This window comes from Macaca thibetana, chromosome 18 (assembly GCF_024542745.1).
Source record: "Macaca thibetana thibetana isolate TM-01 chromosome 18, ASM2454274v1, whole genome shotgun sequence".
NCBI lineage: Eukaryota > Metazoa > Chordata > Mammalia > Primates > Cercopithecidae > Macaca > Macaca thibetana.
Window position 1 is genome coordinate 21,799,672 of NC_065595.1, and position 16,048 is coordinate 21,815,719.

A 16,048-nucleotide genomic window follows, 5' to 3' on the forward strand; every position below is an offset into this window, starting at 1 on the left:
AGGCTCAGCTTTACATCCAGGTTTTTATACACCAGCAGCCAGATTCACAATGGATAGATATTGCACCGGAAAGATGTGTGCGGGGAAAAGAAATCATCATCACATTTAATGTTCATGATAAAAAAATAAAAACAAAACCAGACATGACCTCCATGTAGTACATAAAGTGCCTTCAGAATTGGTGCATTTACAACAAAAACTGGTTATTTAGCTACCATTAGCAAACGCATACAAACAGGAGACTAAACAGATCTGGTTTCCACAGTTTTGAATCAAGCAGTGCCAAGTTTCATTCAAAATGTCTCTACTACAAACAGCAAAGAGGAAATAGAATAAAAGATGACTGTACAGCGCCAGGAAGGGCTAAATAATTTCTCTGATGAGAAATGGGAGTCCAACCCTGTCTCAAATGTGTTACAGCACATGTAATTACTTCTAAGGAATAATGGTGTGATTCCTTTCAAGTCAACACAAAATTTGTCATGCTATGTTACAATTCTCTCAGCCTGTAGCTATTAGCTAAATTTGTACAAAAAAACCCCAAAACAAAAACGTAATATCCAGTTTTTCATTCTGAGTATGGAAAAAATTATTATGTCTAATATTATATTGGAAATTCTCTCAAAGTACTTGTCTGTAGAAGGTTTTTGGACAAAAACTTGCCTTCCAATTCTAATAAAGTAGAGGGTGGAGGTGTCAGAGACTTAAAAAATAAAAATGTCATTGACATTAAGCCTGGTATGAAAGTGAAATACAAAAAAAAATGCTCACTTTTCCAAGTACATGAGACACCTTTAATCATAACGAAATAAAATCTGAAAATCGGTCTAAATCATTTTAAAAAGTAAACATGAGTTGTAATACTATACCTGTAGAGTGATTAATTCCATTCATTGTCATTAGAAAGGATGTAAAATATTTATTAAGGGCTTTGCCTGCAGAGGCACAACATAAATAGCGTAAGTCCTCCTGAAATGTAATTAGTGTACACATCAACCAGTTGATAATTTGTGGTGGGAAATGCAGAAACTCAAGCTGGGACCAGGTTCCCACATCCGAACTTGGACGAGTGCATGGCGAAGGCTCGGCTCCAGGGACCATGCCTGCAGCTGCTCTCTGCCGTCGCCTCTGCAAAAGTCTGTTAGGCAAATGCAAAAGTGCAAGCAGAACTTGCTTGAAGAACAACCACCCCCGAGGCAGAGGGTGCTTAATCTACCCCTTCAAATCCTTGAGCATTTTCCACGGCCATGAGAAGTTTCTCTCGTAAATCTTCAAAGGTTTCATATGGAGGTAAGTCAAGGCGATTAAAGCTGCAAAAGGAACAAAAAGTATAGGTGAAAAGCCACAACAGCACTTCCTAGATCTGGTTAGTAGGGCATGGTGTTTGAGTAACAGAATAAAAAAGCCTTAACCAACAATTTTGATTACCTGGGGGAAAAAAAAAAACCCAAAAACCTCTAGCTATGAAACATCTACACTAAGTAAGCTCTTGTAATTTACAGAGAAAGAACATTTTGAATGGTCCATGAAACCTTTGCTATAGTCAGATGCAGATCTTAGAACAATCCTGGTGGGAAGGGAAATGAAAAGCAAAGTAACTGGCAAGATTTCCAAACCCTTGGACCACAGAGTTGATGCTTTTGGAGTTACCCACGAATTAAGACTGTGTGTGTCTCTAACACTATTACTTATTCCACACTAGGCCTCAAGCCAAGTGCTTTTCTATTAACTCACTTCATTTTCATCACAACCCTATGAAGCAGGTCATGTTATCTCTACTCTGCACAGGAGCTCCTGGAGCAGAGACAAGGTCCCTGAGGTCACAGTCTTTGTCATACGGCAGACCCACAAATAGAACCCAGGCTGTCTGGGGCTCCAAAACACCAGTGCTAAGCTACCTCCTCTGATCAAAGTCAGGCAAAATTGACATTTGCTATGCAAAGTTGCATTTAGAAAAAGTCCCTACATATCTGGAGGCTTCAGATGGGGGTGGCGACTGCAAATCACCCTGGCAATAGTGAGGGCTTTCAGACAAATAGATGGCCTCTGTGCTTCCGTGACATGGGGAAACTGCATACAGGGGTGCCAAGTGGATCGGATCAGTGGGCCTGGCATACAGCAAATGCTCAATTACTCAAGAGATGGTATCAGTGTGAACACCTTTCAACATTTACTGAATGTCTACATGGGGCTCAAGACCAGAGCCTCTAGCCACAGAACCTGCACCTCTGTGTGTGTGTGTGTGTGTGTGTGTGTGTGTGTGTGTATGTGTTGGGGTGTGGTTGCTGATGTGTATCTGTCATGAAAATGGCATGCACACTGGCCACAGCTCATTATGACATAAGAGCTCAAGTTCACGGAGTGCTCACCATGCCCCACCAGCCTTGTCTCAATGTTATGAACCCTGGCAATCACCTTGTAAGGCAGCTAATGCTTCATCCCTATTTCACAGAGAGGGGGAGCTTGAGACACAGCGAGGTTAGGTAACTTGCCCAAGGTCACACGGGGCCAGGTACAGCCCCGGGGTGCTCCAAAGCCCAGCTCTTGAAGTGCACTTGTGCTGTCTCTGCCGTGAGTGCTCACACTGTCTGTGTTTAAAACCGCCCCCTCCAGGTATTGATGTGTGATTCCAAGAATGAGCAAACTAATCTCCTAGGTTTTAAAAGCTAACCATTCATGCGCTCGCTTCAGCAGCACTTGCACATACACTAAAAGCTAACCATTGTCACAGCCACAGAAAAGAAACAAATACTGTAGAGGGCCCTTTAACAACCCCTAAATGTTGAGTAAGTCCCACTGAGTTCCACTTGGATTCTCCAACAGCCCCTAAACACTAAAAGACAAGAGAATAACACTGTGCTTGTCAAACTGGGGTTCTCAGAAACCCAGGAATCCTAAAAGAGTAAGTACTAATAGAGGGCTTTCACTTTCTGTTATATTGATAAAGACAGGACTTCACGTCTACAGATGGCATTTAAAAGAGGCTTTCACGGAAAGTGGCTTCAGGCTTTTCAGCTGGGGTTCCACAGTCCTGGGCCTGCAATTCCTATCGGGGTCTCAGGCCCATTCTTGAGATCTGTGACCATTTTTTCCCTTTAAAAAAGGTCCATAGATTATTCAGGTTTGAGAAACACTGGAATGATGAAGAGAGAGGCAAAGACGGGAGGTCAAGATCTGAGGTTCTGAATCATGCTGCTTAATGCTTCATCACTTTGCATCTCCATGTTATCTGTAAAAAAGTGGGTCATAACATCACACACCTCTTAGGACCACTGTGATGATGGTATGAGTCAACCACATCAAGTGCTTAGCACCATCCCCAGAATGAACTGACTGCTTGGTGAGTGTGAGTTCCTATCATTTCAGAGGTCAGGACACACGAACCTGGCTTTGGTCTGCACTAATGAGCTGGGTGACCTTAAGGAGCTCATTGTCCTCAGAGGGCTTCAGCGTCCTCATGTGGAAGATGCACGGGCTGAATGAGATGATTTTTGTTTGGAGTCTTCCTAAAAGGGCAGGTGAGCCTGTGATTCTTAATGAAGAGTAATTTTAAATGTCTGAGTAGTGACCTTTTACAGAACAATGAAATGACGTCCTTTGAATGTCAGACACTCATTGGAAAGCTTAATGAAAGGCACCCTCATCACAGAGAACCAGATCCTTCAGCTTCTGCTCTTCTAGGAAATCAGATTTTTATTTTGAACTTTAATTGTGTATCATAATACATGGAAGAAATCAAACCTATGTATGGCGAAATTTTAGGGCGGAACTGTTGCCATGAAACAGCCAGTGAAGTTCCTGTTTCCTATGTCAAAATACAGGCAGGGTCAGGTAGGGAGGAAAGCCATTTCGAAGAAACAGCAGAACGGTCCCACTCACGCTAGCCAGTGTTGCTTGCAACTGCCAGTCCCCACCATCCAGGTCAAGTTAGTCTGGAGAGAACATCATTGGGAAAACTACATAGTTGCTTTATTTCCATGACACATAAAGAGGAAGATAAGTTCTGGTAAGAGCCAGCTGGGCGGTTCCCCTCCTGTAGGTAGACCTTTGCCCTTCCTAGGGAAGAGCCCTGCCAGCCTATAAGAATCATCTGGGGAGCTTTGAAAATCCCACTGCCCGGGTCACACACCAGACCAATGAAGTCCAAATCCCAGGCATGAGTGATTTCTTTAAAGTTCTCTAGATGGTTCCAACATGCAGCTGCGGTTGAGAACCATTGAGTTCAGAGGTCTTATCTGGGAAGTTCTACTTGGGGCAGAATCATGTGGGCTCCGAAATAAAAAAAACAGCTCAACAGTAAGACATGTGTCCCTGAAGTCATGGAGAAACATGGGTTGAATGAACACGAAATTGGCTCACTAATCTGGTTTCCTTGGAAAAGTCTAAAAAGAAAGTGGCTATATCAACAGAGACAGTGTATCTGGTGTAGTGGTTAAGGGTGCAGGCTCTAATTCTGGTAGACCTGAGTTCAAATCCTGGGAATCTGTGACTCAGGTAAGCCCTGCACCAGCCTTCTGACAGCCCAAGGGAATAACATATCTCATAAGGCTGCCATAAAGATTAAGCAGTGCCTGACCACAGATGACTGTGCCCAATAATTTCGCTTTTCCTAATCTTCATCCTGGTTAGTACTATAAGCCTGAGTTCCGCATCACCACCCACAGTCCTGGGGCTTGGCTCAACGCCAGTGCCTTTCATATGGAGGCCAGTAGAATCCAGAAAACCACGTATGACTCAGACACTGTTTGGATAAAAGCTCTGAACTACTCGAGCATTCTTCCCTTAGAATAAAGCCAGAGAACCATGGACAACGACTGCTCTGGATATTCATCAATTTTAGGCTGGAGTCAGCTTGCTTTCAAGGCTCTGACAGGCAATGATCACATTCTTTCCATTTGGAGACTCACGTGAATGGTATGAATGGAAAAAAAACCCCACTTTTCTGGAAAGGCAAGGGTATCCGACCGAGGTAAAAAACCTTTCACAGTCCAAAATGTGTTTTCCCAAACACATCTGCATGAGAATTCTCTCCTGGCCAGCACTGCTAGTTTAAGGGAGGGCGTTTCCTGCAGGGAGTGTGCGGTCGCTTGTGTTAGCTCGGTAAGGCCAGAGCAGGCTTTGCAGACCCCGTTGCATGAGAAACACAGGGCTACGCTGCTCACCGTTCTCCAGAAGGCCCACTTCCACTGCTTCCCCAGGAGCAAGAAATGAAGGCTTTTTTTTATGCAGAAAAACCAACATGAGGGACATGGGAGTTTGAGTTAGCAAGAGCTCCCTGAACCCGGCTTCAAGAAATCGATCCCGTCCAGTCTGCATTTGCGCTGGGTTTCACGCAACTCTTCAGAAAACAACCGGACCCTTCTGCCTCACTGTGTCTCCTGCGAGGGCCTTCTGAGGGCAGCCACGCTCCACGCCTGGGCATCCCCGGCCACGTGTCAGCCCTCTTACTCTCCTCCAACCACAGTCACATTACTGCTCAATTCCAGGGAATTACGGGTTATTCATGGGCATAGAAGGCCTTTGAAAAAGGATGTTTCCACAGGGTATTTTGTCCTAATTTCTCAACCAATTTAAGATTGGAGTTAAAACCCAATGTGTTTATAGAGGCTGAGAGCTGCCTTATACATGTATGGTGAACAGCGAAAGCTGCATTACCTAGAATAATGAGGGAAAGACTGGGCTCAGGGGAGAAATTCCCCATGGCAGGGACGCCTGAGCCCTTTACGTGCCAAACATACTGAGTGCATTACGTCTTTTTTTTTTTTTTTTTGAGACAGACTCTTGCTCTGTCACCCAGGCTGGAGTGCAGTGAGTGGCACAATCTTGGCTCACTGCAAGCTCCGTCTCCCGGGTTCACATCATTCTCCTGCCTCGGCCTCCCAAGTAGCTGGGACTACAGGCACCCGCCACCACGTCTGGCTAATTTTTTTGTATTTTTAGTAGAGATGGGGTTTCACTGTGTTAGCCAGGATGCTCTCGATCTCCTGACTTCGTGATCCGCTCGCCTCAGCCTCCTAAAGTTCTGGGATTACAGACGTGAGCCACCACGCCTGGTCCGCATTACGTCTTAATAGCACTACTGTACAATTCCTATTTTCATCCACATCACTGTCCTTTAGTTCTCTAAGCTACTTACAAACAGGAAACAGAGCAATCTATAGCCCCGAGCCCAGCACCACACCCAGCTAAGTAGTTCAAATACTGCTGTTGACGTGCGTGTGTTTTTGCCACTCACCATGTGTGAGCTCTGGGCAGTTTCTCAGGACTGCCCCATTGCTCTATTGTAAACAGCTGAGGACCATTGGAACCTAGACAAGAAAAGAAAAAGAAATGTTAAGAGTACTTGGGGTAGAAGAATGAAGCTATGGTGTGGTCTGCAGTCCAGCTACTGTCAGGGCAGGGTTTGCCCCCAAGGGTGAGGTCCAAGACACTCTCTTCTGCTGCAACATTGATATTTAATGTTGAGGGAAGCCAGAGGTCTGCACAACCTCACAGAAAGATCGCATTGTCTCCAGAATGGAATTGCACTAAGTTTAACAACCACAACAGTTATGTGGAAAGGCAGGCAGCTACAGCCTCTCAGCTGGACCCTGGCAATTTAAACTTCAAACTAGTTTTGGAGGTGGGAGGGCGAATGAAATGTGACCTTCAGTATGCAAAGTAGAGAGTGATTTTTTAAATCTATAGTAAACATGGAAAAATTCTGCCTACTGGAGGTGACTTCATAGATCAGTTTACACCATATAAATGACCCTGCAAACCCTAGTGTCTCATGATTTTCTAAAAAACTAAACCAGGAAAAAAAAAAGAGCAGCCTTATGGATCTCTTCACAAACCGCCCCCCAATCCCTCGAGGTAGAAGCACCGTGTTGTCTATATAAAGTACAGCTAACAGCACTTTAACTGAACTTTCATGCAACCTATGCATGGCACACTGTCCTGAAACTTAGCTTTCTGCAGAGGCCTGGGCAGCAGGGTTCTTGGGCCAGAGTTCATGCCTGGCTGGAAATTCCCAGGAGGACAACAGAACCTAATGGTATCCTGCTCACCATAAAGTTCGGCAAATCCATTCATAGGTACTCGCGATGTCCCCGTGACAAACTGCAGTAACCGGATACGCTTTTCGGCGTCCATGAGTAGCACAGCCTATGAACAGAGGCAGAAGCTCGTTATATCCCCCACGTGACCCATGGCACATGCTGCTGTCATGCAGGCAGGCAGAACTTAATCTTATTTATACTGTAATGTAAGACCTAGACAGTTGACACTGAAAACTGAGTAGTTTTTTTTATGGCCACAATATGAGCTGGCCTCTCTAATCTAAGAGACTGAGTGATCACAACGTCCATCTCTTTCTTCTTCTGCCAATAGGCCAAAATAAACGATATAAAAAGCAAACGCTCTGATGGCACCGAGCTCATGTTTCTGTGTTCGAGGCTTACCAGTTCCCCCTAAGCCAATGATAAATATACAGTATTTAAGATTTGTCATCACAAGGGGAAGCCAGGTTATGAGATGGGATTTCAGACTGTAGACATGTTCCCTAGAAGACATCATTTTATCAAATGAAAAAAAAAAAAAAAAAAGCCAAACAAAACAAAACAAAAAAACAAAGGCAAAGATGGGGTTCTAAAACAATCTGTGTATCTTACATAACTGCATTATTACAGGAATCCAGGTGGCTTTACTGGTAATGTCACTGGGACTATTTAAAACAAGCCAAGTGAGACCTGGACTAGGATTTGAAGACTCTGCATTTTTTTTTTTTTTTTTTTTTTTGACACGAGTCTCGCTTTGTCGCCCAGGCTGGAATGCAGTGGTGCGATCTCGGCTCACTGCAAGCTCCGCCTCCCGGGTTCATGCCATTCTCCTGCCTCAGCCTCCTGAGTAGCTGGGACTACAGGTGCCCGCCACCGTGCCCGGCTAATTTTTTGTATTTTTTAGTAGAGACGGGGTTTCACCGTGTTAGCCAGGATGGTCTCGATCTCCTGACCTCGTGATCCACCCACCTCGGCCTCCCAAAGTGCTGGGATTATAGGCCTGAGCCACCACGCCCAGGACTCTGCTTTTTTCATCTCTATTCCTGCTGGCATTTGAAATAGTAGTAATAGGCATTTAGAAATGTGAAAAAGGCTGGGAATGGTGGCTCACGCCTGTAATCCCAGCACTTTGAGGGGCCGAGGTAGGAGGACTGCTTAAGCCCAAGAATTTGAAACCAGCCTGGGCAACATAGTGAGACCCTATCTTTAAAAAATAAATAAAAATAAATAAAAGAAATTTGAAAAAGTTAAATGATTCCTTTTTGGGTGAAGTAAATAATCAGTCTTTTTGGGGGTAACTGTTCTTTTTTTAAGTTTGTTTACTGCATCTCCCTTGGACTTGGACTCATCCATTCCTATTTTACTTCCCTCCTAAGCTGAACAGGATACAAACACTGGCCCTAAGATAGTAAATCAAAGTTGTGTTATCTTTGGTTGAAAGATACACAGATCAAAATATTTGTTGGAATGTATTTTAAAAATTGAGAGAACGACTTCTTAACAGAAAGTGGCACTTGGCAAAGCCAACCCTGAAGCCTGTTTCTGACCTGAGGAGCCCCCCATTTCTATTTACACTTTGGAGGACCAGTCCCTCAAATAAAAGTCACTTTCACGAGGTGGTCAAGGAAGGCCAGTGTGCTTTTGCAGTGACCAACTTCATTCAAGTCTAGCTGTCTGCTCCAGTTACAGAGGAGCTGCCACGGGGCTGCTGGCTCAGTTTGCCTCTTCCCTCCCCCAGCAGTCCAAGCTCTAACAGACCCCAAAGCCAGCATCAGTCCTGAAGTCAGACCACACGGAGGGCACCACACAGCTCTCAATCCTGCCTCAGGTGGAGGACAAGGGGCAGGGTCAGGCCCTGGAGTTCGTTACCTTCCAGAACCACTGAATGACAGGGTGGTTTGGACAGTAGCCGTTCTTGTAAATAGAATGCTGTCTCCAGTCATTCACGTCCACGTCACCAAGGCCGCACATGAGCAACTAGGAAGAAAATTTACCAGATGTAAAAGCAGGATGTGAAAGCTGAGAGATCACACACTGAGAAATGACCGCCCTCAGTGCCAGCATGTGGTCACTGTGCCGTGAAGGTAAGCTACCAAATCATAACAGAGGAAGGCAGACACCTGTTCCAGGCTCCACCTGCCATAGCAATCACAGAGGCAGCAGTCACGAGGGTGGCTCAATTCGAACCCTGTGCAAGCCACGGTATGTTATATTGGATATAAAAATGCCACAGTCGTCCTCTCTACCCCTCTAGTCTTACACATGGGACCCGTGGATTTTCTCACTCTCCAGCAGCATCTGCGCATTACATGGCTGCTTCTCCTCCTGAGAGGTTATTCCTCTTATCTGAAAGCATCTCCCTACCCACAGAAGAATTAGTGCTTATGACAGCAAGAACTTCTCTCCTCCGGGCTAGTCAATTCCAGTGATGACAAATCACCTCATCTGATCTGTCCAGAGGCCTAAGAACGGCAAACATATGCCAATACTAAGGCATAACTGGGTCTTCGAGTTAGCATTTAGTCTAAGGTTTGCTGTTCTTATTACTCAACTCTCCATCAGGGGAGGTTTCCTGTGGACGAATGGAAGAAATTCCTGCAAAGGTACCAGAATGAAATGGAAACAGAACTAAGCCAGAAGCCTGGAAATACAGTTCCTAGGCCTGACTGTGCCAAAACCTTGCTGGGTAAACCCAGCTGCTCCCTGCCTCACTTTCCCACCTATAAGAGGAAAGGCTTGAGGTATATGATTTCCACAGACATATCGATCTTGAACTTTCCGTTTTGAGATAAAAGTATAGAAAGCCAGTCTACGGAAAACGCTCACTGGATGTGGATGGGGCAAACAGCCAAGTCCCACCAACAGCTTCTCAACAGACACAGTCTTCCTCCTGTTTCTCTCGACACAACAAAGGGCGAGATATTCCTTTGTTTTTAAAATGGCTGTTGCTCATGCTCATCTATGTCACACCAAGAAGCTGAACTAAACAATCATTAAACTACCTTTTGCTACTACCTTGTTGCCTTCTGGTATTTTTCCTCACTCAACATACACCACTTCAAGTTCAATGAGACATCTGTTCTACAGGCCCAAGTAGATGCTTATGGCCACCTTGTGGCCAAGACCCCCATTTGGCTGCCACGGTGGGGGTGGATGGGGATGCAGCAGAGGACACTTGGCCAGTCTGGGAGTGTAAGCAGGTTGCTGCTGTCCAAAGGGCTACTGCAAACCTTGTTTCTACTTGTTGTGGCGATTTGCCTCGCCTGGTGCTAGGGCCATGATCCCAGCTCTGCTCAGTGGTCTCTATTCACCAGGCATGTTCCAGAACCACCCTCTCATGGGCAAGGCAACTACAGCGGATTATTTTTGCTGTTCTTACTCCCACATTGGCAAACAAGCCCCATAAGAGACATGTAATAGAACCACATGGGCAAACAAGCCCCATAAGAGACAGGTAATAGAATTCATCTAAAGTTAACCTCTAGGACATTATGGATCCAAGTATATTAAAATATTACTTGTAATGAGAAATACTTTAAAAAATCCACTTTACATAAAATAATGTTTATAATACAAACCTCCAGCTCATTTTCATCAAAAATTTTAATCAAATCAATAGGAAGCAGTTCTGTGAATCCCTGAAAGAAAAAAAAAAAAATCATCTTAAACACCTATTGCCTTGAAGAAAAAAAAAACAAATTCACAGGAAAAACAAACTTTTCTCGTAAGCCAGAAAAAAATGCAATCTCTCCTGACGATTCCTACGTCAGAGACAGTATCAAGTAACTATAAAAACAGCACAGTCACTACAAAAGTTTTGAAAAATCATAGAATCTAGAAGATTCGAGTAGTGGAGTAATTTTTGAAACCTGATGAGAATACTGGCTACTGTAGGCAGGTGGGTTCCAAAAGCCATTTATAACACTGCTGTGAGTCAGTGCGCCCTGAAATGCACAGGCCACAGATGTGTAAGAGACACACTTAAAAATAACGTCCTGGAGGCATGGAGAAGAAACACAGAGGGAGGCGGGTGATGGGTGCAGACTGTGCGCCCAGAAAACCACGCTCCAGTTCCCAGGTTACCACTAACTATGGCGTGATCTAGGACGAGCTCAGCTCTGCTGGGCCCTGCGCACTGCCAAAGTCGTGTTTCTGAAGGTGTGGACTGCCTGTGGTGGGGCCCAGGAATCTGCTTCCTGGGATTTCTTATCTAAATAAAGAACGAAACCTGACATTCTGCCCCCCCATTTGAAGTTCCTAAGGCCCTGAGTTGTTTCTGAGTGTGCTGCCCGGGCTTCACTCATCCTGTGTAGGTGCCTGAGTGAAGGGAAATAATCGCCCCAAGAGCTCTGCCTCAGTGCAGAGAACACCAGTCACGTGGACGCGAGGCCGTTTCCTGTGTGATCTCTGAGGTAATGGATACTATGAGATTTAAGAAAGAATTTCACTTTTGGTCCAAGTGGAATACTGTTTAAAATGATGAGTCCCTCACCCTCTGCTAGGGGCTGGGGAGCATCCCTCATATTAAAAAGTTGGATCTGGGCAGTGCCTGCTTTGCTCTGTATCAGGGTAAAAGTTGTCATGAGGTGGCTGGATATAAAATAAAAACTAAGCTTAAGAAAATGTGTTTTCCATGTATCTGTATAGAAAATAATCTGCAATGGATTACTAATATAGCCACAAAGAAAAAGGGCAGGGGATTAAAAAAAAAATGCCCAGGGCTGGGCGCGGTGGTTCATGCCGGTAATTCCAGCACTTTGGAAGGCCGAGGTGGGTGGATCATGAGGTCAGGAGATCAAGATCATCCTGGCCAACATGGGGAAACCCTGTCTCTACTAAAAATACAAAAATTAGCCGGGCGTGGTGGCACATGCCTGTAGTCCCAGCTACTCGGGGGCTGACGCAGGAGAACTGCTTGAACCTGGGAGGCAGAGGCTGCAGTGAGCCAAGATCACGCCACTACACTCTCACCTGGGTGACAGAGCGAGACTCTGTCTCAACAACAACAACAACAACAAAAAACCCAGGCAGCAGTGATCCATGGAGGGTGGTGAGGCACTGCGGGGACTGTGCTTTATCATTCAGCTCTGAGCCCTCGGGCTTCTTGGAACCTGTCACTGCAGCAAAAGACAGCCTTCAAGCCTTGGGTACCACCTGAAACTTCAAGACAATGGTTCTAGATCAAGTTTGTAAAATGTCCTCTTTAAACAGGACAAATATGAAAATAAGAAGTCAAGCAGGAGAACCCGTGAAAAGGAAAAAGAGGTAGCGGCACGGCAGCTGAACACTCTCGTGCTGGAGACTGGCCAGCGGCGTGAGCTGTGCGATCCCAGCCTTCCTGCGGGGTCCCCAGCCTCGCCCCTGTCTCTCAGTGCATGATCAGCTCCACCACACCAGCCAAAGGAGAAGCGCGATCCCCGCTCGACCCAGGACCAGAGGCACACGGCAGAGAACCCTGGCCAGCAAGGCTCACCTCCAAGAAGGCGTTCATCTGCTTCTGGACCCTGTTCACAAATCTCCACTGGATGACTAAGCTGCAGGAGAAAAGAGGACAATAATGAGCCACCTCTGTCATCACTAGCACTCACTGCTTTCTTCACAACAGGGAGTGCTTCTCCTCCACCCGTGACAGCAGAGCAGAGGGGAGGGTCTCCTCTGCGCCCCCACTGTTTAGTTTTTCATGGCTTCTTTCAAGACTCCCTGGAACACCTGTGAAAAACCTAAAATCTCACTGGAGATTTCAAAAGAATAATTAGCTTCCCCCACATCAAGGTTTGGCTGACCTAAACTGCTTTAAATGCTTAACTGCTTTAAAATGCTTTAAATGCTTCAACTGCTTTAAAATGTGACAACATAGAGAAAAGGGGAAAGTTCATGGGGTATGAACACACAGGTATATGTGTATAAGATGCACACACCCATCTACACACCACATATATGTATATGTATTTGTAAAGAGTACTCAGGACAATGCATTTAGTTATCTAATATTTCATTCTCGTATCCAATGTGCTAATATTCAATAATAACATACAAGCTTTATCAGCAAAATGATTTGCACTCATAATTTAATGCCAAAATTTAGAAGATGAATGGTAAGACCTCCTTATGCAACTGAAGTTCACCAAAACCAAGTTCCCTGTGACAGTGTTCAATGCACAGCATAACTGATCACAAGGCAAATCTACTCTGGGTGTCATCTGAGGCATTCCATCATTCTGAAGGGCTCTCACCTTTGGAGTGGTACCACTGTAACCACGGTAACGGCCCTGAGGACCAGCCTGCAGCACAACCATTGTGCAGCCTCTCAGGCGGCACCTCCTGGGCTACAGTGATCAGCTCAACAGCATTCTTCTGGCACCAGGGGAGCAGAGGTATCAGGGAGCAGCTGGTGATTTCGATTACACTTTTAAAAGTAAAGCTAGCTGGAACCCTGCCTGGCCCTGACTCCCACTACGTTTGAACCCTAAAAGAACCGCAAAGAATGGTGCAAGACACATACCACACATGTCAGAGTCCTCAGACTTGAGACCTGGGTCACCCTGGGCTAGAATATTTTTTAAATCCCACACAGTCTGTACTTTCTGAAGGAAGACAATGGTGTCTGCCAGGGTGTCATCAGCTAAGATTGTTCAAATTCAGAACAAGCGTGCCAATTAATGTGGCCAGGTAAGAACTGATGTATCTTATTTCTAGCCTATGTATTCAGCATAACTTGAATTTTCCACTCTCACTTTCAACTTGAGAGTGGAAAAAAGTCTGCCATGTAATAGTTCCAGTCCTTGCCGGGATCTCTGACTAGAGACTCTAACAGGCTCCGTTTCTTCCTAATTAGGAAGGACAGTAGGTTTTCCTTTGCAGATCACACTGAAAGGTGCTAAGACCCACAGTCAATTCAAGAGCTGTCTGAATTCAAGACCTCTGACCAATTCCAAATGAGAAGAAAGGAGGGAGCCCAGCCTGTTGAAATGAAGCACTGAATGCAAACAAGGAACTCAGGCCACTGCGGCGACCCACAAGGGAGCCACAAACTGCACACTGCAGTGCTCACCTCACCCCTGCACAAGGGGATCTCCTTGGAAGATCCCAGAGTTATGCATTTGAAGCACACATATACACTAAAAAAGAAAATGTAATGTGCCCAACAGAGCAAAAACTTCTGCCTGGTACAAATGTCTTAGAATCACTTAAGAGCTAGACTTCCAAAAGGACTCAACGTTTTGTTCCACTCTGAGACTGAGATTGAATTAAGAATATTACAAATACCAGAAACAATTCCGTAGGGTTGCACATGCTGAATTCTTCCTATCCATTTTAATTATTTCTATACATTTCTGTTATGGAAAAGTTGTTGGGAGAGAGACAAAGTATTTTTTCTTCGTTGGTTCCTAATTTTGCTCCGCTGGTCACTGACACCGTGGCCCTCTGTTGCAATTCTAAATCTTAGTTGATATCCACATATTCCAAAAGAGTATCTGCCATATTACTCAATAATATAGACCTTTTCTCCCTCCTCTGCTCCTTTATAGGCAGCTCAATGGAGTCATGATACAAGACAGACTTTCCATCCCATCCCATATTCAACTTCCCATGAGCCCAAGCCAAAAAAGAACTCATATTGTTGAAAACTGACCAATAAACTCATGCCCATAATAAATGCATGAGCTGTTTCAGCAAGGGACAGTGACCAAACATGCTGTTCAATTTATTAAAAAAAAAAAAAAGGCAGTAAATATGTGTATACGTACTCGATATATTCCCTTTTGTTTTCATTTGTGACCATTATTTCTGACCCATTGGGCTTCAAATCCACTTGATATGTCTGTAATTACAAAGATAAAACAACAATTACTTATCACGAAGTTATCTTGCATATTATTATAGAGTAACAATGTCTTACTATAAAAGGAAGACAACATGTATTCAGAAATATTTCCCAGCAGATGGGCTCTGTGCACAAGAGAATGTCCAATGAGGCTTTCAAATTGCTAGGATGTTACACAGTTAAAGATGCTATCATTAAAGGCGAATTGTTTTATGGTTACTTATGACTTTTAATTATTCTTCATGTATTAGCAATAATGAAGAGCAACATTTTTTCATCTGCTATTCATTTATCAGGACACTAATTATGTTTAATAGAGAAAAGAACAGGGTACACCCATCAAGACTCCAGAAATCCAAATTCTAATGCATTCTGTTTCTGAATATTTTCTAGTTATAAAAAAGGATGCATGGTATTTCTTTCAAAAATGCAAACAGATACTTAAAGACAAGAAAGAAGCTTAAGGATCCAGGCTGAAGAGACAGATTTATCTGGTTTTTGAAGACATTTATTTGCATAGGACGCCTTCTCCTTGCTCATCTGCCCCGAAGCTTCCTCCCTTAGTGCCACCCACCATCATGAATAAAGCAGCTGCAATCAGGGCAGCCCTTTCTCCTACGCTCTGACCCAGATCTAGCTTACCATCATGCCCTATATAGCAGTAACCAGTGTGAGGGAAGGGAGAAAGGCCTATTATTTTAAAATAAAATTTTTTTTTCTCATTGTAGAAATTTTGGGGAAAAAAAGGTGGAAAAATATACCACCTACACCTCTCCTACTGAAAGAAAGCCATGCCACTATTTTGGTGGGATTCCCTGTAAGTCTCTTTTCCTCTGCCTGCAGAGTAAACCAAGCAGGGGGAGAGGGTTTTCTAGAGGAAGTGTTAGGGTGGGGATCCCCAGGAGGGATGGAGGTTCCACGCTGTGATAAATGCTGTGCTCTGGCAGAGGCTGCCTCCAGGGGTTCCTTGGTCCTGCCACCTGCACCCAGGAGATCCTGAGCCCCTCCGACCCGAGCACTCGCACCTGTGTCTCTCATGCGGCTTCTCCATGCACTGGCTCTTGTTCCCATTCACACTGAGATGGCTTTTCAACGTAAAACACATTCATCATCCATCCAGTCCCTCTACATTCTCTTTTTCTCTTTATTCAGGAAGGAATCTCATTTTTCCACTACACTTTCC

General features: G+C 44.6%; 1 protein-coding gene across 19 annotated transcripts in view; it reads right to left on the reverse strand.

The window, feature by feature from the left end:
* Positions 1 to 893: 893 nt before the first annotated feature.
* NEDD4L (NEDD4 like E3 ubiquitin protein ligase) overlaps positions 894 to 16,048 on the reverse strand; it is a 369,323-nt gene continuing 354,168 nt past the window's right edge. For all 19 annotated transcript variants that reach the window (XM_050768042.1, XM_050768039.1, XM_050768035.1 and 16 more), the window contains 7 exons: positions 14,789 to 14,862; positions 12,514 to 12,574; positions 10,619 to 10,678; positions 8,910 to 9,017; positions 7,050 to 7,146; positions 6,236 to 6,308; positions 894 to 1,310 (listed from right to left, as the gene is read on the reverse strand). In XM_050768042.1, coding sequence (XP_050623999.1) covers positions 1,208 to 1,310; positions 6,236 to 6,308; positions 7,050 to 7,146; positions 8,910 to 9,017; positions 10,619 to 10,678; positions 12,514 to 12,574; positions 14,789 to 14,862 — 576 coding nt within the window. In that variant the 3' untranslated portion in view covers positions 894 to 1,207. The remainder of the gene's footprint in view (positions 1,311 to 6,235; positions 6,309 to 7,049; positions 7,147 to 8,909; positions 9,018 to 10,618; positions 10,679 to 12,513; positions 12,575 to 14,788; positions 14,863 to 16,048) is intronic.